The sequence below is a fragment of the Hippichthys cyanospilos genome, chromosome 6 (genome assembly GCF_059441005.1).
Source record: "Hippichthys cyanospilos isolate Australia breed blue-spotted pipefish chromosome 6, RoL_Hcya_1.0, whole genome shotgun sequence".
Classification (NCBI taxonomy): domain Eukaryota; kingdom Metazoa; phylum Chordata; class Actinopteri; order Syngnathiformes; family Syngnathidae; genus Hippichthys; species Hippichthys cyanospilos.
Window position 1 is genome coordinate 15,433,515 of NC_142374.1, and position 23,247 is coordinate 15,456,761.

General features: G+C 40.2%; 2 protein-coding genes across 6 annotated transcripts; both read right to left on the reverse strand.

Moving 5' to 3' along the window:
• Positions 1–1,523: 1,523 nt before the first annotated feature.
• On the reverse strand, positions 1,524–9,544 carry LOC148422358 (aquaporin-9-like). The gene is made up of 6 exons (XM_088417946.1): positions 8,599–9,544; positions 7,274–7,400; positions 4,678–4,815; positions 3,861–3,979; positions 2,859–3,076; positions 1,524–2,049 (listed from the first exon to the last, which is right to left on the reverse strand). The coding sequence occupies exons 1-6, from the start codon at positions 8,674–8,676 to the stop codon at positions 1,830–1,832; spliced, it is 900 nt and encodes a 299-aa protein (XP_088274072.1). The 5' UTR covers positions 8,677–9,544; the 3' UTR covers positions 1,524–1,829.
• Positions 9,545–9,685: 141 nt separating this feature from the next.
• On the reverse strand, positions 9,686–23,036 carry LOC148422359 (cingulin-like protein 1). Of its 5 annotated transcripts, none has more exons than XM_088417943.1 (20): positions 22,949–23,036; positions 20,371–20,510; positions 19,634–20,299; positions 19,475–19,566; positions 18,827–18,932; positions 18,651–18,746; positions 18,428–18,576; positions 17,955–18,096; positions 17,662–17,874; positions 17,392–17,598; positions 16,583–16,687; positions 16,354–16,506; positions 16,084–16,254; positions 15,742–15,894; positions 12,940–13,029; positions 11,933–12,016; positions 11,440–11,564; positions 10,421–10,529; positions 10,191–10,354; positions 9,686–10,091 (listed from the first exon to the last, which is right to left on the reverse strand). In XM_088417943.1, exons 2-20 carry the CDS (start codon positions 20,443–20,445, stop codon positions 10,022–10,024), a joined length of 2,970 nt encoding a protein of 989 aa, XP_088274069.1. In that variant the 5' UTR covers positions 20,446–20,510; positions 22,949–23,036; the 3' UTR covers positions 9,686–10,021. The 5 variants fall into 5 exon arrangements, with proteins under 5 accessions (XP_088274069.1, XP_088274070.1, XP_088274068.1 ...); XM_088417944.1 differs by lacking the exon at positions 22,949–23,036 and adding an exon at positions 22,853–22,869; XM_088417942.1 differs by having other exon boundaries at positions 19,475–19,539; positions 19,634–20,510; positions 22,949–23,030.
• Positions 23,037–23,247: the final 211 nt, after the last annotated feature.

Below are 23,247 nucleotides of genomic sequence, written 5' to 3' on the forward strand. Positions count from 1 at the left end.
AATAATCACAACGTTAAAAAAAATAGTCGTTTTTCAGCGTTCTATTTGCTTTTTTGTTTGTTTCGTTCTGTTATTTAATCCATTCACTCCCGTTGGGACAATGCGTCCCAAAGCTTTTCAAAAATCGCAGTGGGTACAGGAATTGAAGCAATACGATAAGATGGCATCCCATCGGTTCATTACACACTTACCTACAGATTCTAGTTGCATTTAGTGACTTTTCCATACACAATAAACCAGTGCTGGGTCGACTCTCTACAAGGTAGGTTCCGTTGTACATTTTCTCGTGAAAGAACCATCTAGTTGTGCAGAAATATATTGATAATAGTGTGTAACCAAATCTATGGAAGTGGGATTTTTTTCCCCCTAGTATCCGAGACATAGAAATAATGAAAACCATAGTTGTTTTTTTTGGTTAGAAAAAAAATCGGTAGCGAAAGGGTTAAACAATACTTTACAACCAGCCTTTTCACAGGGACCTTTTCCGAGAACTACGAAGGACACGTATTTATTCGTATTCTTGATGAGCATATGCAATGAAGTAATAACCAAACATAGGGGAAAAAAAATCAAGTGTGAGGCCCTGGCTTCAATTGCACATGCAATGGAATGCGGCCTGCATCGATTTTCAATCTGTGCCCTCAAGCTGCTGCTGCTCACATAACCAAGTACTCACCCCATACAGAGGTGAAACAAAGTGCTCACAATCTGTACTTAAGCAGAAAAAGTACTCCATTGAGATACGAGCGACAGGCGTTTGTCCCATTTGACTTGAGATACGATCTTCTGGCAGTGACTCCACAACAAGCTGCCATTTAGCAGATGCAATTCGTGAACAATTATATTAAAAACTTCAAACTGTTTATTGACACTCCATGTGGAAGTTTACTATCTTATTAAACATGAAACAAAGAGAATGACATTTGTGTACTTAAAAACAACCCCGCAGAGCTGAGCATTTATTTGCTAGCTTGATGCTTGCACTTACGCATCGGTGTTGCAGACCTTTAGCCATTAGCAACTGATTGAATGCATGTCACCGTCATTGTTCTTTATCCTCAGCAAAGAATGTACTACAGCTAGGCCTGCTTCATCTTCTTAAATTAGTTTAAGTCATACTGCCCCCAGGTGGCCAAGACGTACCCACCTACCGACCACACTGCCCATTTTTATGAAGCAAATCTTCCCAGCCTGGAGACCCAGACTAGTAATGGGCCTAAAGATATACTGTAGATCAAAAACTAAGGTCCACTACAGTGGACAAAAATGAGTTGATTGCTGTCTGGAAAGGGTGATTGGCGTTCCCATTCATGGGAAAAGATTTGATTTGAGATGTTGTATTGTTTTGTGTGAAAGTAAGAAAGTGCTGACTGAAATGTATTTAGGGGCTTAAGTTATCGTGCGTATAATACTAGGATAAAAAAATATTCACGTTCTATACTTGGCTATTCTGCAATGCTGTGCATCCTTCAGTTCTAATAAGTTACACTACAGTATTAAAATAAAATAAACGAATACCTAACTGGTCTGTAGTTCTTTTTTTTAATTTAAATAGCCGACAGGATTACAATTGGTTTGCATCTCAAAATAAAACACCAGTAAACCAAAAACAAGTAAAAATACTTAATCTAATCAAAATATCAGGAGCAAATTTGAGGAAGCTTATCATACTTGCAATTATCTAATGTCTGTAGAATATTTACAATTTACCCATTCATGGTCATGCCATGTCCATGAAGTCACGTTCCAACACGAGCGGATGATAGAATACAGTACAGTATCTCTTCTTGTTTAAGTTAGACTCGAGAATACTCGGTGCGACAAACAATTTAACTCATCGTGATCATCTCATATTTGTCCTTCAGACTGCAGTCCTCGTCCTCTTCATCTTCGTCCTCCTCTTCCTCTTCTCCGCCCCGCTCCTCGTGCGGTTTCTCCGTTTCGACGCGGGGGTGGTGAAGCTCAATGAGGAGGTAGTACAGGACGGCCGCCGCCACGGCCCCCACCATGGGCCCCGCCACTGGGATCCACCACCAGTAGTCTGCCGTGCTGCACAGAAACAAATGCTAGGTGGTACTTTGGACAGCCTAACGGAACCGCGCTGGATCAACAACAACAACAAAGGCAATTCGATCGATCGCGTCTGTGTAGTGCATGTGACATTATATAATAAGCCAACAGTGCTTGTCGCCTGACCATTTGTTTCAATCAATATGTTTGTTTACCCGCAAACCACTCACACGGTTGATGGCAGACATTCATATTATACTTGAATACATTTTTTATACATATAATACACACGCACATACATATATGCACTGCGAGCATATCACTTGTCTTGTAGGAGTGCCCAGCTCCCTCATGAAACAGACTCACTGTTAGATAGACGCAAGGTAGAGGAAGAAAGAGGCTTCATCTTTTCATATCAAATCTCTTGCCTAGATTTATTTTGTAAAAAAATGGGATTTCAAGTGTGAACTCTGATTGTTATGTTTGGTCAGTAAGAGGCTTCACTTTAATTACGCTTCCATGTGCCGCTAATATAATCACGGCTCTCCATGAGACTATAGCCAAATGGATGGGAGGGGAAGGGATAACACTACAGTTACTATATAAGGTTTGATAATTTAGGATTTAAGTAAATATCTGTACTGTAGTATTATTTGTCTTAAACAGGTAGTAGTATAGTATAAAAATACTTGTCACATTTAAAAAACTCAGGACCCCACATACACATGGATGAAAATTTCATGGTGGGGGGGTGACACTACTTTGCGGTTTTTCACTTATCGCAGGGCGGGGGATCGCCATTAACCACGAAAAACGAGGTTACTATACATTATTGTAGTTGTCTTCACCTGAAGACCTCCATCCCCCATCCGGCCACAGCGGTGAACAGTCTCGGCCCCAGGTCCCTGGCGGGGTTCAAGGGGTAGCCACAGTTCAATCCCATCGACACCCCGATGGCCATGATGATCAGCCCGATGGCCAGCGGCTCCACACCTTTGGGAGCGCCGATGTTTCCCCCATCAATGATGGCCAAGATGCATAGAACCAACATGCCGCTGCCCACCACCTGCAAGGAGCAGATGTGGTAAAAAGCAATATTAACAAATAAGTATTAACAGATTTTTATCTTATTTTTCCCCTTTAAATATGAGTTGAATGATTAAATCGCTTGCACATAATTGAGCATAGCATTCTGGGATGCAGCTTAAGGTAAGATTTCACCATATATATATATATATATATATATATATATATATATATATATATATATATATATATATATATATATATATATATAGTTTAGCATTTTTAATGCTATAAACCTGGTTTGCCTCTAAAGACAGTTGAAGGATGTTATGTAAATGATCCTTACAATATTTCCTTTAGATATTTATCATTTATAATAACAGTTAAATGTAATGGATCAAAATTGCATTAAAAAATTTGCTACGGAATTATTTCTGAAGGAAAATGCTACTTTTAAATACAAATACCACCTGGGAGCAAGCAGGCAAAGTAAACTCGCGGCGTTGACCCCATTGTCTCGATTTATTAGAGTGGGTCACTTGTTGAAGGTTTCAACACTTTTCTAGCCCCAACATGTTACTTTTGAATCAGTGCACACTGGCTTAACAGATTGGAAACGGCCTTGTGCGTGGATCTGTCCTTGAATCTGTTCATTGAACCTAAAACCAAGCAAAGCAAAGAGGGGGTTGCTCTCTCACAAAATGGGCTAATCAATTTGCCATTTGCAACATTTCCTACATTTCCTATTCATTTGCCGTGTTTCAAGCCTGAATGGGATTAGGAGCACAATAGAAAGGTGATTGGCCATTGTGAGCCGGGTTCACCTGATCAATGAATCCGCCCAGAATCGACAGGTGTCTTGCCGGGTAGGATGCAAAAATGTGACCGGTCGCATTGATGCCCGTCACCGACAGAATCCCACTGGTGAAGTCCATGAAAGCATCTGTAAAGGGTTCAGAGAGTGCTCACTTGTCAAAGATTCCCAAGCGCTATTTAGAGATTGTGGTGTGTACCTTGAGAAATTGCCCAGTTTTAAATAATGGGCTGAAAATTGTGATTCAATTTTGTATCATATTCCTCCATCTGCGTTAATGATGTTAGGAAAATGGCATGTTCTTCCAAGAGAATTTGCCATTAGCTTCCATTGTGGCTTCTGGGTTTGCGATCCCTCATTTTTTGGAGGGGGATGTAATTCCATCGTCAACCAATAGATGGCAACAAATTTGAAAGAACAGAAAGTACTTCACCTGAGCCTAGCTTTGCTAAAGATTATAAGTAATGTCAAAACCTCTTCAATCCGCTTTTTATTCCTCTCAAAAGTGGCAACTGTAGGTTCACTTTTTCATGTACCTCTTGAGCTTGATTTATATTGTGAGATGATATAAGTATTTCAGTTTTGGGAAAAAATAGGATTTGTTTACAGTTATCATATACAGTAGAGTGATCCATACAGTTTGGTGGATAGTTTTGTGTTATCCATTGTCCATAATAACAAGGGTGCTAATGACAAACTGCCTACAGTGAGGGTATATTACAGTGTAGGTTTTCTAAAGGTTTGTTTGGTAGCATGCCATCCAACAGTGATGTAAAATATGCCGTGGCTAAATCAATGGTGGGAAAACACTGCGATAAGGACATCACCGTAGTATAATCCAAATACTGCAGCTGCTCCAGCAAACGCGCCGAGAAACTGAGCAATGACGTAGATGGGAAACTTCCAGATCTTCAGTTTGCCGAGGAGCACCATGGCCAGAGACACAGCAGGGTTCACGTGGCCCCCTGGAATTGAGGACCAAGGTGAGAATGAGAGAGGGCTGCAACTACTGAAATGCTCTCATACACAAAATGTAATTTGAAAAGCTTCATACAGACTACTTCATTTTGTACTCATGAACATTACTGAAACACTTTCATACATAGATTATATGTTTCTGTTCATGACCATGAGACTTCGTAATAATTTTTCGTATACAGTATTTCATACTATTGAAACACTCTCATACGTACAACTGAAACACTTTCATACACACTACTGCTCTAACACACTTTTGACATGCTTTCATGTGTATGATTAATACATTTTCACATGCATTATGGATGTTTTCCTCCACTTGCATACACAGCTGAACATTTCTCAAACACACTATTGAAATTGTATGATGGACAGGTGTCTGAAGTGGTGTTTATGACAGACTTTCAGTAGTATGTGTGTCAGCATTTCAGTAGTTTTTTAAGAGACTATCTGTAGTGCATATGAGTAAGACAAACAGGCTTCATCTATCAATCCATTTTCTAGAGGCGCTTATCCTCCCAAGGGTCGCAGGCATGCTGGTGCCTATCCCTGCTGGCTTCAGGCAGTAGGCGGGGGACATCCTGAATTGGTTGCCAGCCAATTGCAGGGCAAACAGAGACCAACAACCATTCACACACCCAATCACATCTAAGGACAATTTAGTATATCCCATAGACATGACACGCATGTGTCTTGGAGTGAACCCACACGGGCCCGGGGAGAACATGCAAACGCCACACAGAAAGGCAGCAACGAGGTGTATTTTAACTGAACTGATCTGAACTGTGAGGCGGACGTGCTAGCCACTGTGCCACTGAGCCGCCATACAAACAGACTTCAGAAACACTCATTTAGTCCGTCATGCAATTAGAAATAGTGTGTGCGTGTGTTTCCGTTGTGAATACAAATGGAGGGAAAAAGATTAGTACTGCAAATGAAAGACTTTTAATCAGCTTTCTGAAGTTTGTTTGTCTTATATGCTGTACTTAAATGTTTTTCAGTAGAGTGCATGAAAGCGTCAGTCCCCCAGACACAAATGAAATCCTGTGACTCACACTACTGAAAGTCTGTCATAAACATTGTATTCATGACAGACTTTCAACTGAAATGCTGTCACACACACACTACTGAAAGTCTGACATAAACACAAAGTTTATGACAGACCTTCAGTAGTGTGTCTGAAAGCATTTCAGTTATGTCATAAAAATAGTATTTATGACACACTTTCAGAAGTGTGTGTGACAGCATTTCAGTTAGTCCCAGAGACTGTCAGGAGTGTATTCATATCTATCTTAAATATTTGGAAACATATGCACTACTGACAGTTTCCTTGACACTACTGAAATGCTATCACACAAATTACAGAAAGTATATCATAAACACTAATGGAATGCTTTCATACACAACGGAAAAGCATAATACAGTATATAAAACTGAGATTTCAGCAAAGCAGCTGGAAGGTTTTCACGTGCAATACCGACATTTTCCTCTATTTGTATACCCAACCTTCACACACATGTTGAAATTGTATGATGGACGAATAAATATTTCTGAAATCTATTTTGTACTGATATTTTTTTCAGTACTGTTTTTCTGAAAGCATTTAAGTAATGTTTATTGAAGACTTTCAGTAGTGTGACATTTCAGTAGTGTCTATCAGTAGTGTATGTAAAAAAAAAAAAAAATTCAGCCGCGTGTATGAGAGTTTTTCAGAAGCGTGTTATGATAGTAATCCTGATTGATGTCCTCACCATACGTCCCCTCACGCGCTGGTTTGATATTCTCTCTATCATTAGGGAGGCTGTCACATTTACGAGGGACAGCAGAAGGGAAGCAGCCTCCCAGGGGGAGGTCGCAGGGGTTGGTTGAAGAACAACAGACAGTCGGGCATAATAACGGCCATAAATTACAACTGTAGCAGGAGCCACTTTCTTTTTAACAACTAAAACGTTCCGGCTTGATGCAGGCCTTTTGGTCTCGCTGCTCAATGTTTGCTACGAAACATGGAAGCGGGGCCTGCCATCGATTTTTGCAGGACATTCGCCGCCCCAGGTTATGGACGACCCCGAAGCGGCTACGCCATGACACTACCGAATCAATGGCCAGCGCACACTCATTGACGAATGTCGTATAGATGGCACGTTCCTGCTGGATGGGAGCACAGCAGAACCGCGGATGGAGCACATGGCTGCACCGGATGTTTTCAATTTAATGACACATAAAAAGTGTGTACCCCAATGAGCGTTCTCTAATTTTCTGATTTGAGGACTTACCGTACCGCAAACTCTTGTTGAACAGAGCGGTGAGGTTTCAATAATACAATGATAAAGCCATAACAATTCCTGTGCCTAATTTGAGCATAAAAAAGAAGATGTGCAAGATCGCAAACATCCTTCATTCTGGCATTGTATCGGATGTCATAACAAGATCCCTGATCATTTTTACCTGATACTCCACCGGCCACGTAAACAGCCATCATCAGTCCTACAGAAAAGCCAATGTGCACAGTGAGCGGTTCACCCAAAGCGTTTCGACTGAGGACCGCCTGGGCGACCGAGCCGCAACCAAACAACTGAAACATAGAATAACACACTCAGATAAAGCATACTGTATTTGTGCAGTAGGTGTGTTGAGGTTGAGGACAGGAGTATTAGGGTGGATGTGTATGTGGGATTCACAGAATTTGGAGCGACGCGAGATGGGATTGGAGAATTGAACAATCCTCTCTCTATGCATGCTATTCGTAAACAGACACTACATTCGCTGTAGGTTTATTTTTAAAGACACATAAAAATACAAACATACACAGCAGATTTGGAGCACAGGTGTGTGATGCCGTGCATTAAGTGATCATGCCATTTCAAATCAACTGCTGATAGGAGACTTTGACTCGCTCCTCCTCCAACTGCAGAGGTGGCCAATTTTTGTTCCAAGATGTACATTTTTAGCAGCCAACCTTGGAGCGCTACCTGTGAGCTAAAATTATGGGTTGCCGAGTAGAATGATAGAATACATGCTAATCCGTGTGAGCAATATTGGCTCTTTGTTTGTTTTTTTACATAAAGTGGCTCCAAAACATCACCTAGCAACTGCAAGGTCGGCCCACAACCACGTAAGACACCTTTACAACGGATTAATCAGTGTAGCTCGACCCAACTACTGTAATGAGTTTTATTGCTTTAATTATGGAGAACAGATAAACATAAATGATAAGGTTGGCCATATCAACGTCTCCACACAATTGTCCATCACAGTCCCATACAATTGTGTACTTTAGCCACATTGTTTGCGCCTTTGTTTTTGCATGCCTATTTTCATGCATGTATGCAATCTACCAATACTGCCATCATGATCGACTGCATGATCAATGCATTGAGCACCCCACATCTACTGTATAACCACTTAAACCAAAAAGGTGTACGTAAGAGGAATTCTGATTGTATTATTGATTTTTTTTTTAATTTTATGTGTTCTGTGGTATCATTGTTAAAAATAATTGTGTGTGTAATTAAAAGTGTCAGTTTCTGTAAAGCCGCTCTAGCTGTTGGAAAAGTGCTATATGACCCATTGTATACTGTATATATATCATATTTGTACATACACACAGATGATCGATAGATGGATGGATGGATGGATGGATGGATGGATAGATAGATAGATAGATAGATAGATAGATAGATAGATAGATAAAGAAACAATGAAATAAATCCAAGCACAACACAGGGAGGAATACTGAATTGCATAAATTTGAAATGCAAAATGTTACTTACAACCAGAACAAAGGTGCCGAGAAATTCTGCCAGGAATTCCTTAAGTATTCCATGTTTGATCGCGCAGTGTTTCCTCATGCTTCTCTTTTTGCAAGGTTTTACTGTGCTGACTTTAATGAGAAGTGCCTCGATGTCCTGCTGCGTTAAATTCTGAGAATTGGAAGTTATGCCAGATCTCCCCCTCTCTCACGGTGCAGCCAATCAGCGCGTAGGATTGATCCGCTCGTACACTCTTCACCAAGTTTCCAGGCACAGTGATGGACATGTGCGGGTGCTATTGCATCGTAACTGGTCATGCCATGGGCATCCAATCAGTAAGCTTGTCAGTAGTTGCTGTAAATTAGCTGTTCAAAGATTACATTTAATTCTCTAGCTCATTTTTATCATGGGCCACATTGTATCTATAGTTTCTGTGACTGTGATGTCAAATCAATATTATGTGTGTTCGTCACAAACTTACCTAGCTTTGAGATCAGAGACAGGTAAAAACTACTTAAAAGAGAGATTGGGAAGAAAAAAACTTTTGTTTTTTTCCCCCCGAAAACTTTTAAAAGTTGAAGACGACTTGCACGTTTGGTATTTTAGCCAGAAAAATGAAGTCAAATCAGTATTTAGCGGGCCACATAAAATGATTTGGCGGGCCTTGAGTTTGACACCTGTGCTCTTGCTTGTTTACAAAATACATTAAGAAAAAGGAAAAAAATCAATTCATTGCTTGGGATTCAATTTATGGGTGCTTGTGTAGCCCTAAAAACTGGCTAGAAACAGGCATAGCCTGCGATCAGTTTTTAAAAAGTAAATAAATAAATCAAATGCTCTCCCCCTAGCGCTCTCGACCACAATTTTCTTCGGCATAACACAAATTGGTTTTAACTTTATCGTAATGTCCTCAAATAGCTCCGAATTAGGTGAGATACGTTGATATAACGAAGCTAGCTTTTATCAATTTTGTGGCGGTCAAAGATGGGTAAACCCACCGAGCCAGCCTTTTTCCAATAGAAGCTCTTACACAATTATGGCGTTGCGGAAAATGTCGTAAACGACTCAACTTCCACATTACTACATGATTACGACGGTGCGTATCATCCACAGTTGTACAATTTTACTTTATTTGTATGCAGTTCGGCAGGTTTAGACATCACACATTTTGAAAATACATAAACAATACATAAACCCATTAGTTAGTTGGGAGATCATTCAGATTAATCTCGATGTTGTTGTTAGTTTCAGAGCCCCAACAATAGAAAATGAATTGTTGGTGAGTTTCAATACTTTCGTTTACATGGTGTGCACTGTGGATTTGTTTGCCACATCATGTTAGTTAAATATCGCCACTAGGAGTCAGTCTTCACGCAGTTGTTACTGGCTTTAATGATGGCTCCTCATCAAGTCCGAATAAACGTTTTGTGAGTTATTTATCAAGTTAATCAGAACCGGTGTCATCCAGGCCGTCGCCATCTTCCGCAACTTTAATCACAGATTTCCGTTTTCGCCTGTCAATGCAAAAAAAAAAAAAAAAAAAAGAAAAAAAAAAAACATTCCAAAGTTAAGGAGTACTTTGTCATGTGTGTGATCCAATCGCAAGAATTCACCTCATGTCTTTCCTCATGGCGTCAATTTGGCCGTGAAGCTGCTCGTTGGCCTCGAGCTGTTCCTCCAGCTCTCTCTGCAGCTTCTTCTTGGCGTGCTCCAGGCGCTCGATCTCCTCCTCGGCCTCATCCATCTGCCTCTTGGCCGTCTTCAGTCTCTGAGTCAACTGCGCCGTTCGCAGCAAGTCAGAGGCGAGGGCGAGCGACGACGACGATGCGGCGGGCTCTCATACCTGGTCCCTGTGGGTCTGCAGGTTGCCGTGATCCTCGTCGGCCTGAATTTTCATCTCCTTCACCTTGCGCTCCAGCTTGCGGTTGGCTTGCTGCAAGTTGTTGTTGTCCCTGAGAGGAGATGCGCCAAGAGATCAGCTGCAGCTTCCTGTAATTTTACACCCTCCCACTGCGATGCTCGCAGGCTTGCCGGCATCAGGAAAGTGATACCACAAGGGGGATTACCATAGGAGTTTTATGCAAAATATGTCCTCTATATTATAATAGTCTTCACCCTTTTGCGACAGTTAAAGGTAGTGTTGAAACAATTTGAATCCAATGGCTATTTTTCTCCATTATTTGCAACTGCAATTTTATATGCAACGTTTTTCAAGGTCTCAAAAGTTTAGGCTTTATCGCTTAAAATTTGCACGTTTCATGAAATGAAGTGTAAATGTGCATGGCACAAACCAAGACAATCAAGACGCTATAAACAGTACCCGTCAAAAGTTTAAAAACACCTTCAAATTCAACACAAACACATTTGGAGAATCAAACTATTAACTCTTGAAAAACACAGACGTGAAATGAAAGACGTTTGAGGACACAGAGCATCATTCACATCGTAGAGCTGCCTGAAAAATATCAAGAAGAGTAACGTTCTTATCTGGTAAAAAGCTGTCTCCTTCAAAGACTCTATAAAACATTTGATTTGCTTGACATTTTGCATTTGCTAAATTATTCCATCAATATTTCTTCATAATTATAAGTATCCTAAGTATTAATCTAAAAATCATGCGTGAAATAATGAAAAAAGAGTGCATTAGAGGATGTTTCCAAACTTTTGATGAGCGGTGTAACGAACTAACTAAAACATACATGTACATTAAAAAAAAGGCTTCCAATGGACAGAAATGAAGCAGAAGATTGTTTTTTTTTAAATTGCCTGCAATTTGAAATTTTTATTCTACCACTTGTACATTACAATGTCGATTTGTATTCAATGAGTCGTTCAGCCCTAGTTAAGTCGCAAAGCACTTACCTTTCCTCCCCTTGCAACCGCTCCTCAAGTTCTTGGATGCGGCTGTTGAGTTTGGAAATGAGAGAATCCTGATTGGTCCTCTGCGATCCTTCTAAATGAGTCACTCTGCTCTTCAAGTCTTTATTCTGATGCGGGAAATGAAACAGAAGAATGTAACAAATGAGGGGAAAAAAATGAAACGCTGGATTGCCAATACAGGTCAGAGACAGGTCACACACACATAAACTAATGGAGACAGCACTTAATCAATAAACACACAAATGAAGAATAGAAAAATCTATCCTTGTGGAACAATTTGGAGGGAGGTCATTTTCAGCTGCCTTATGGCCTGTAAAGGAAAGGTTGCATGAGCTGGAAAAAAATGAATAAATACAAAAAATAAAGGGAATGCCTTCTATGTCATTTTCAAAGCAGTCCCTTTTTAGCCTGCGTCAACTCAACAGGTTCTTCACATACACAGTATATTCTTCTTGTAATGATGGGATGGCCCTACCTGTCTTTCCAGGCTCATGTTGTCACACTCCAGGTCTTGCCTGACTGCTCTTTCCTGCATCAACTCGCTCCTCATCTGATCCACCTGACACACATCGCCTACACATCAAAATGTACACTTCGGCTAGCACAATATAATCACATTGAATTATAATATAATGCTCCCTCATACATTTGCGCAAAACAGAATGAACAGAAGGCGAAAATGTAGGCTCTGGGGGTACATACACGCAAATACCATATAGTTTGGCTAACTACTAGTTAGCTAGCTGTTACTAATGGAATGGATGGATAGATAGATAGATAGATAGATAGATAGATAGATAGATAGATAGATAGATAGATAGATAGATAGATAGATAGATAGATAGATAGATAGATAGATAGATAGATAGATAGATAGATAGATAGATAGATAGATAGATAGATAGATAGATAGATAGATAGATAGATAGATGAATTTGGCAGAATGGATTTGCAGTAGATCCCATATTGACAAAATAAAAAGGAAAAGGTCACTTGCAGTTTAAATGGACTTGATTAAAAAAGAGGAAATGCTGTCTGGTCTTAGTAGCCTCTCCTCTGTAATAACATCCAGAGGCCCAGTGAAGGGAAAGTGAATCAACACTCGACAATAGTTTGCTGTTTTGTGTCTTTGCACTGCACCCAAAACAGTGTTTTGTGTCAATTAGCCCTCAGTGCTTTGCTTGGAACAGTGGCCTCTTGAGCAAAAAGAAAGAAAAAAAAAACAGCGTTCTATGCTGACTGACGTGGGATAATATGAAACATATGACATGTGAGGATTGGAGGCGTGCATCAACACGATGAAACAAAAACACACTTTTTAAGAGATGACTGGACAGCTGTGGGGAAATCTGAGAGTAGCCCACACATCTGTTTATGGTAAAATCCTAACTTGAGAAAGTAATTCTATAATGGGCAGGTTGACCCTTGACTGAATCTTCACAAAAAAAGGTCACTGTTCTACATAAGGCCATTGAAACCTGCCTGCTCTTTGGTTTTGTCTAATCGCTCCATGAGGCGGTCAGCAGTACTGCGCTCATCATTTACGTCTTCCTCCAGCTGACCGATGCGTCCCTGAAAAGGAAACAAAAATGGAGAAAAAATATATATGTATATTTTTTTCAGCATGTGAGTTATTTTCATATATTACCATCAATAACAGTATAAAGGTACTCCTACATGTTTACTTTTGAAAATCAAGTCATTTTACTAATGTGTGTATTTTAAATATTGGGAGTTGTTATTTAAAAATGTATTTTACACTTTGACAGTCTGCCTTTGCCTTTGCACATTCAGGTCTTTGGTTCATCTTTCTGTTCCCCTTGGCTCGTCAGTGTGATTGCATACACCTGTCTGTGTTAACCTGCCCCCTTTGATGACCAATCCGCTCCCTCTGCCAATAGTTTCCTGTCCAGGAGTTTTGTGTTGTCTCGTTAGTTTAGAGCGTATTTAGTTTCCTTTTTGTTTTCAGTTCTTGTCAGGTCATTGTCCAGTTCTTTGTTGTCCTTTTGGATCCTTCATGTGTCTTCTTAAGTTATATTATATTGTATGAAATTTATTTTTTGGGGTTATGTATATTTGCTAACTTTGGTTTCAACATGATTACAATACATTAAAGTAGGGTAATTTTCTCAGCTTTTTCTAATGATTGAAACAACATGTTAGGTTAGCAATGTCCGATACCACATATTTAAAGACCGATACCAATACGAGTACTCAACTCTTGAGTAGTCATTGATACCGATACCACTATCACTTTTGTTACATAAAATCCCTCCCCTGCAAAACAAAACAATTACATCATTTTAAATAAAGACCAAACTATTAAAATTTGGAATTTCCCTAAAATTTCATGAAATTAATGTCACTTTTTTGTTATAGAGTGGCCATTATTAGTCGCCTTCACAAGTACCTTGATATCCTGAAATGGACAGAAATTGATAGAAATTAATAGATGGAAATGTACAGGTAGCATTACTCGCTAATCCCTAAGGTTAACACATCTGAATGCTTTGCAACCAATTGATGTAAATATCAGAACCAAGTTTAGTTTCATGATGGTGACTGCTTGGAAAAAAAATTGGACTTTGAGCAGCATCTTTTTGTGAGTTACTGAACATGAAAGGCTCTACTGTATTATACGTTTATCTTTGCAACAGTGATATAATATTCACTTCATTATTATACTAAAATGTCAACGAGTTAGAAGAAGCCTTTAACAAGAGATTGCCTTTCCTATGGGCGTTGGTGATTGTACAATGTTCCAATGTTTGTGTGGCACTCTGACAGGTTGGAGAAACTTTCCCAGTAAACACGAGACTTCCTCGCTCGACGCACAGTGTCAACACACTGATGTCACTGTGTAATGTTTTGTCATCAGCAAGACAAACAGTGCCGAGCCGTGAGACGCTGCTGCGGTGGCGCCGTTCGGCACCCTCATAGCTCCAAAGAACAAGACAAATACTGGTGCCGGGACATAAAAACACACCCCTGCATGACATGAAGTGCAATCTAATATCATCTTATGTATGCGTGAATGACATCATCAATAAAAAAATAAATAAAAATACAAACACAATAATGTTCACAACAAGCGGGATTCCAGTAGATAGTAGGGATAGGATGAGCTTTCTTGTGATATGTTCTCGCGAGATTATAATGCCACAAGATTTTTATTTTCCAATTTTTTTTTTTTGCCTTTTTTTTTTTTCCGGCAATGGTGATGCTTGTTCCATGACAGTTAAAGCACACAGCCAAAAATGGGTGAGACTTCAACATAATAGACATTACCATACCAAATAATGTATGGACACAAATGCTTGTATTTTTACAAGAAGGCTTTTATTTTGAAGGTGGTAGCGGAAGCATGTTTTGACAATAGCTTATTTTATACCGCACAGCCGACACAATTTTGTTTTGAAATCACATTCAATTACCAATTCTGGGCTCCAACAGAACGACTTCATTATGGTGGCATTACATTGCACGGTGTCTGTTGCCAGTATTTAGGACATATGCATAAATGCATAAATTAGCCGCTAGCAAGCGAGAGCAACTGGCAAGAGCAGTCGGATTATCTTTCAAATGCTGTTTGAGACACGAAATGATTTGCTTTGATGCTGACATTCGTACAAACCAAGATGATTCTCATGTGTGTTCTGCGGTTCTGACGTCATTACATCTCAATCTATTTTATATGGAGGTGTCTAAAATCCCAGTTTATATTTAACTAAAAAAAAAGTTGATTCCCAAAACAATCCATAAAGTAGAAATGTGCTATTTAGTCTTCTGTGTTTATATTTGTTTTTCACCAAGTAAAAAAACCCAAACGTATCTTATTTAATTAATACAGAAAAATACAGGATGCTCCAATTACTTTCAAATCACCCGTGCAATCATTTGGCTTTCCAGTTGAAAAAAAAAAGGATGGTAAAGTATTGGCAGATAAAAGAAAGCCAGTTTTAAAGACAGAAAAAACAGACGCTGTATGCATTTTGTTAAAGCTATTCGGTATTAGGAAGATTTCAGTTGTAGCTGAAAAAATGAGTCTGGCTCTCCTTCTAAATTTACATTTGACATGAGAGCTTTCATTTTGATGCAGTCTGCTTACAAAAAAGGAAAGATTGTGAAAACTGGAACATTTATTTTAGGTAATATTTTGTGTTACGAATTTTGCAAAAATCTTGTCACGTTTTGTCACTCAATCTTGAGAGACAACTCATCTTGTTGGATTTTCGTCTCATCCTATATCTACTAAAGAATTCCATCAAGAAAAGATGTTTTCACCTCTAGGAGTTTGACGTGGCGCTCACGATCATCCACCGTGGTGGCGTTCGTCTCCTCCAGCTCATTCACTCGTTGTTCCAGCTGCCGTACTCTGGACTCTGCCTCCTGCTGCTCCCTGTGACACTTCCGCAGATCTTCTTCTAGAGGAAGCATCTGAGCACACAATAAACACGTAGATTAGTAAAGTAGAAGAAAGTTACATTGATACTTCAGGCCATTTGTTATTGCGGTACAGTAAGTGTTCCTTGGCCTCTCATTGTAGCTTCTAAGTCTCTTTGGTCTAGTTCTTCGGTCTGGAGCCGCATTCTGATGAGTCGGCAAAATGATTTGCGAGGGCCGCACCTCATCCTGAAGTTTTTTGGCCGCTAGTCGGGATTTCTCCAGCTCAGCTCCCTTTTCCTGCAGCTGCCTGCGCAACTCGGCCAACTCCCTCTGACTCCTCTCTTTGGCCTCATCGACCTGGCTCTGAAGAACATCTGTAGACGCCTCGCAGTCCTCCATGATGCTATTCATCTGATCGGGCAGATTTACAAGCAGAGAGGTGAAACTCCCCTTGATAAAGTTCGGTCAGTCCCGCCCGTGAGTCAGAGAATGAGGCAGGGAGGTTCATACCTTCCTCTGAAGTTGTTCCACTGTCCTGTCCTGCAACCTCCTCTCATCCTCCAACTCACTTTTGCTCTTCCACAACTCTTCTGTTTGCTTCCGCTCCTCCCTGAGCTTCTCTTTTATGTCTCTGTGCTCATGGTTGAGTTTGGTCAGCTTGCTCTAAAACAACCAAGAGCGTAACTTTTACATCAAGATGCTTTCACAAAGTGTTCCACTTCTTTTTTTTTTTTTTTACTTGCACTTCCTCCAGACGGGTCAGCAGCGAACGGTTGGACTGACACATTTCCTCCTCATTCCTCCGCACATCCTGCAGTGCTTCCTCCAACTGCTGCTTTTCCCTCTTTAGAGCAAACAAACAACAGGAAAACCAAAGACGATGACATCATTTCACTTGGGGCACGATAATGTAACGAGTAAAATCAAATTACGCACACATACATCCACTTCATCGGTCACCTTTTTTTTTTTTGTTTGTTTGCTTTATTGTCAACCTTATTCTTTGCTCGGTTATGGAATGAAGTCTGCCCGGGCAAGTGAACAGAATAAGAATTTCATTGTGTGGTTTTACTATGCATATGACAATAAAACTCTTGAATCTTTAACCTGCAAATGACAATGTCTGTGATCTAAAATCTTATCTTATTCTTTGACGGCTCTGGATCTCAAAAATAATTTTTTCCTGGATTTTACTGGATTTTTACTGGATATGATTCAAAAGTGTCTGATAACGACATTCCATTAAATGAGAGTTGTTGTAGGCTTGAACAATTGGGGAAAATATTGCAATGTTTCAATATGTAATATCTCAACACTGTATTATGATTTAATATGCAAATATTTTCCATGGTCGGCTTCCTACATATTTTTTTCACAAGCAACAATTAATCTATTTAGGTATGCGTAGCGCACAAAGCCAACATGCAAACTCTACACCCACAAGATTGCGAGGCAGATGTGCTAACGATTAGTCCACCATGCTGCCGAGATTAACTTCTATCCAAGTTGATGTAAAACGATACGACCTCTTCAGCGGAGTTTACAAACCTCCAACTGCTTCACCCGTTGCTCCTGCAGTCTTTCCGAGGCTTTCGACTCCTGAACGGCTCGGCTCAACTGATCCACCTTGCTGCTCAGTTCTTGCACTTTTCCCTTGAGTTGGTCTCTTTGCTGAGTCAGATCCAGCACCTTTTCCTTGGTTGCGTTACCCTCTTCGAACGCCTCAATCTTTTCCCGGCCCAGCAAAACGTTGCTCTAAGATCAAATGATAAGTAATGATTGTATGAAGAAGAACATTAAGGCATGGTTTGGATTTACCTCTTTAGTCTTTTCCAATTCCCTCTGGAGATGTTGAAGCTCTAGTTCATATTCGTCCTTCAGAGCAGCAATGTATTTATCATGGGTTTCCACTTCATCTTTGATGGCCCCCTTTAAGTCGCTGAGCTCCTTCTCCTGCTGTTGTAGGAGCTCCTCATGGTCTTCCTTCACCAGTAGCATCTCCTGAAAATCTGCACGCAGCTGTGCCATTTCCTGGGACATGACAAGTGTTCATAAACATTGTCAGCTGGTCTGGTTGAACTCTTTGTAGAAATAAGAAACAGAAACATTACGTTCAGCAGGACTTCTTTCTCTGCATTTATCATTTCTGCCTTCTTGGATTGGTCCAGTTCATCATGCATCTCAGAGAGCTGCTGTTGGAGGTCCTTCATCTGCACCTTGGAACACTCCCTCTCTGCAAGCATCTGAGCCAACCTGGGAAAAAGTACAGTTACAAGTGATTAAATAAGACTGGCACTATAAACGCACCGGTCAGAAAATTAGGTACACCTGTACAGTCTAATGAGGTCCGATGAGTATACAGTACTGATATTGTATTGAATCATTTTGAGCAACCTGTATCCCATAAATAATAAACATGTATAAAGTATTTAAATAGACATATTGCCTCCCATACATATATATATTTACTCAATGTTGTTGAAAAATTTTCATCATCTCATTACAATGTAACAATACATTGTGCTGAATTGTTTTGTGCTCTTGTTATAGTATAACAAATTATCAATGACCGCTGTATGCTCACTCGTCTTTGGTAGACTTAAGTTGTGCCTCAATTTCCATCAGTCTGTTCTTGAGTTTGCAGAGCTCATCCTGACTCTTGGCCAACTCTTCCTGTAGCTTCTTCTTCTCCGTTCGGGCCTTCTCACAGGCTTTGGCAAGCGTCTTTTCATTCTGAGGGGCAAAGTTATCTCTCTCAAAAGGAATGTTTGACTTATTTGGCTGTATTAACTTAAGTAACATCAAACCTTCATCTCAGTTTCCAGTTTTTGCTTCAAGTCACACACTTGTGACTCCAGTGCTTCCCGTGTCTCTAGCAGCTGCTTCACTTCGACTCTCTGATCCTACAGAAGAGTAAACTCCAATCAAACAAACTACATTAGTCAATGGTGACCTGCAACGGGAAACATTTCACTTCACTCACTTTCACCTCCTCCTCCACACTCTCAGCCGTTTTCCACTTTAATCTGTTGATCCTTTCAAGAAGCAGGTTGACTTTCCTTCTGGTGACGGACACTTCGTCAGTTGTCCTAAGAAGAAAGTGAAATGCTTTATAAACACTTTTATCTTCTTGGGGTAAAAACATTGGCCCAACATCACTCAGCTTACCGCAAAGACGTTTGTATGAGCACATGTGTCAAAAAAAGGTGATAGATCTTACAGGCATTCCAAGGAGTCATTTTATCTGTAAAAGCAAGCTCACGCTCTACATTCCTGACTGTGTGTGTGTGTGTGTGTGTGTGTGTGTGTGTGTGTGTGAGCAGCTGTGCCAGCAACCCTTTTTATCATACCCAAATGCGTTGCGTTGATTAGTGGGTACTTGACTGAAACAATATTTCACAGGGGGTACCTCACTGATAAAAGGTTGAGAACCATTGAAGTAGACAATAAATCTACCTTAAAAATACATCTGGATCAAGATGGTTTTATTTTGTGCAACCACTTTAGTAAATGTATTTAACAACCATTTTTCAGTGTTCATTGGTTCAAAAAGTAATGCTGACAAAAATTGAGGATCAATCCATCGTTAAAGTTACCTATCCTTGTTCTAGGTCTTTATGCGGTCACTCACCCTTCCTTGAGGTAGCTGAAGAGCATTTGTTTTGCCGCGTCTTCATTCGGGTCAACCAACACCTGCTGTCCTTTCAGAAGATCAGGAGTGACCTGGTTAGAGAGCATAATTAAATAGAACCTTTTCAATGAAATCATGTCTGTGAGAACATCACTTTACCTGAGCATCTCTTTCCTCAGCTCCATCTGTGCAAGCGCTCTGCAATGATTCGTTTGTTCTGTGAAGTAGTTTTGCTGCCCTGTCAATCCTATGATGAGTTTCAAGCGACATGTTGCGTTTGTTCTCTTCTCTTTTGTTAGCCTCTCCACCCAGCAGTCGCGCCCTGGCTGACCCCGGAGGATACATCCCGCTAGAGGTCACGCCGCTGGTCCCCCCCTTCAGAGACGACGCCCTGCTGGATGAAGAGGAAGACGAGTCGGAAGCCCGGCCGCTGTCCACGCTACGTGACCTCCGTGTTTCCTCCGGGTCCAGTCGATTCCTGGGGCCGCCCCTTCCTCTACGCTGACTGCTGTTGAACTGGTTGATTAGCTTTCCTACGGACATGAAAGGCTCAGAGTCTACTGAGTTTGGAGACCTAGCAGAGAGGTGTCCGTCCGAGGAAGATGTATTCTGGTCATCCGTTGGGGCCTCTGCTGGAAGCGGAATCCGTGCTTTAGCCCTCTCCCCTGTTCTTCCGGAAAATGTTTGCGAATGGTTGAGATGGTTGAGGTTGTTGCTTCTGGGGTCGTACGGTCTCAGGATCTCTGGATGTTTCTGGTAATGAAACTCTGACGAGGAGCTAGTCTCATCTACGGACCTCCTCACCATGCCCGGCTTGTACCCAGTCTGGTGAGTGATGACCGATACGTCTTTGTGGCTTTCTTCACCGGAAGTGTTCAGAACTACAAAGGGCTGACCTTTAATCCCTTGAACCTGCACCCGAACTCCAAACAAGCCGTCATGGCCACCTCTGGGGTTGTGTGGATCAGCATAACTCTTCTGCATCCTCACTTCTGGGGAGCCGCCTATTCCGGCCATCGTGGCTCCTGCTGATGGACTAAAGAGGGAAAAAGATGTACTGAAAAGTTTCACCAAAATGATGATGCAGTTGGCAAAGGTTGTAAGGCCCGTAGTGTGAAACGGAGTGTCGCACAGTATATGGAGTTCTCCAACTAGTTTTCATGAGTGACCGACAGTCGGCTACTGTTTTTGCAGCGATTCAAATTTTCACAGTTGAATGTCACGTTGCACCACATGAGAGCTCACAAAATTGGGGTTTGCACAAATAATTAATGAGTTTAAATTTTTGATTGCATCTGTGGCTGAAAAAGTTAAGCGTGGTGAGTCTGTCAGTAAAATGCCCAAATAATCACTGCCGAGCCTGTTGAATATTCACGTATGTTCCTTTGTTCACAGAGTACATTCCATTCCTCGCTTGACAATTGTGTCATTTTTTCACGATTCAGTAAAAAGAAAGAAAGAAAGAAAGTAGGTTGGCCTCCAGTTGTACTCTTGAAGTTTATATCCCCTGGCTAGAATTTGTAGGACCTGGAATTTTTTTTAAAGGGATACTAAAATTGTTAAACCATTTTCAGCAGAAAAAATGTCTAGTTACAAACATAGCTAAATTATTTTTCATACAATGAATATGTTTGATTACACATTTTGCTGCTGCTGTCGACTGAAAATGACATCACAAGTACTAGTAATGTTGTCCGGTACCAACCAATCACGACTCAGCTTGCAAATGTCACATGACCAAGAAAACAGGTGAACAGCAAGTGGTTATGAGCCTTCAGCACGTTATTTTCAGTTGAAAACACAGGTATTAATTGCACGAAAAATAATAATATGTATCTCTTTAAAGGAAACACAAGAAATCAAGCAGAACACAGTTATTTTCTTTTAACACTATTAAAGTCAACCTATAAGATATTTGTACCATTTACATTAAGTATTTCTCAATTTTTGGCAGTGAAAAACATTATTTCCAAGACAAAAACACTAGGGCTCAGAGTCTTTCCGATGCAGTGCGTGTGTTATGTCCAAAAGTTTGAGGATGTGAAGCAGTGACTGTATTTAAAAAGTACAGTTCATTCATTCACAGTAGGCCGTGTCACTTGTTTGGTAGCATTGATGGGTTTCACCACTCAAAATTAGAGACAAAGTACCCAAATCAAGCTCAGTGTGCTATAACAATGATGAACGCTGATCCAGCATGGGAATGACAACACAGATGTTTACACAACATTGGAGTTGTAGTGGGAGCAGCACGCGGTGACATCAGGCCACCTAAGGATCTCCTCTCTCACACAAAGCTGCACTCACCAACCAATATGAAGACCCAATACATGGACAAGAGCATGATTTTGATGCGCAATTCAAACAACTCACTCTGTGTGTTGATGACACTGTCGTATTGTATCAACAACGCTGAGCCAACTGCATGACGACTATAACTGGTTGAGGTCAATGAGGTGTCGTCACCCATTCAATGGAATAAAAGGGCAATATTTGTAAATATAGATGTAAACACTGGAGACAATGTCATTAGGGTACTCAGTTAAAAAAAAAATACTATTTACAAATGTGTTTTGGGTGTATAAAGTATTTGGAGTAGAAGGTAAAAATATTAGAAATAGCTCTCAGAATGACTTTATTCCTCACCACTGTACGCTATAACCATATTAATAATTGTGCAGTCTAGTCATATTAAAATCTCTTTTTTTAAATGGTCACATCGATAAATAATGTAACCTAAATATTATAATGTGTCTCAGTAAGTTGTAACACCGCAAACTATAAATACATATTAATACACAGTAAAATCAATACCTTTTGTCAAACCGTTATTTTGTGTGTAGGGTATATTTATTAAAAAGCAAGGCACACAACATTTTCACACATTTGATGGCTTCATTTGTAACTTCTGAGGTACAAACCTTTTAAGTTTACAGGTTTGGAAAATCCTGCTCTAGCATATGAAAAGGAAGTTTTCCTCAAAACGTTTTATTTCACGATATAATGTAAGTTAAAACGTGTTCTTGTGATTTTTGTTTTTAATTCATGGAATAAAATTAAGTTGAACATTTTGAGAAAAAAAAACATTTACTGACTTCACTGTAAAACAAGTAATTGATATTCAAATTAACCATTGTTATTATTCTTGAGGGGTTTCTTACAGTTTTACGTTAGCATTAGCTCGTTATCGTGTTACACAGTTAATATAAGACCTAAGTAAATAGCAAGTATTGCTGGAATTTGTTTAGGATAGAGCAGGGCAGGGTCGCTGTCTGGACAGGACCGCGACATTAAAAACCGAGAAACTGTCATCGAACGCAAAGCAAGTGGCTTTGAAAAGATGAAAAAGTGAGCCTTACCGAGTTCACTTAAACTCACCACTAACACGCCCAAGAATTGAAAGAGCCGTTTCTTGCTATTCTTAATTTCTTCGCGATGTAAAGTTGAAATATCGTAGTAACGAGGGAGACTTACCGCTGCGAGTGAGAAAGTGAGTAAATATGAGTGCGGTGAGTTGAGTCCTCCTCTTCCTCCGAACTATCCCGCTGTCCTTGCCTTTGCCCAATGAGGCGTTCACTGACGCCTTGGTGTCCGACATCCCAGTGTCACGTGACAAAAAATGGGCGCTTCAGGATAGTCAGGCTTCAATGAATTCAAAAATACAAAACTGAATCTGTCCGGAAGACAATTTTTGTTCATTTGCATTTGAAGTTGATTTCATTTAAACAGAAATGTGAGATTGACACGTTTCGATTAATTTTGTTAGTGTTCTC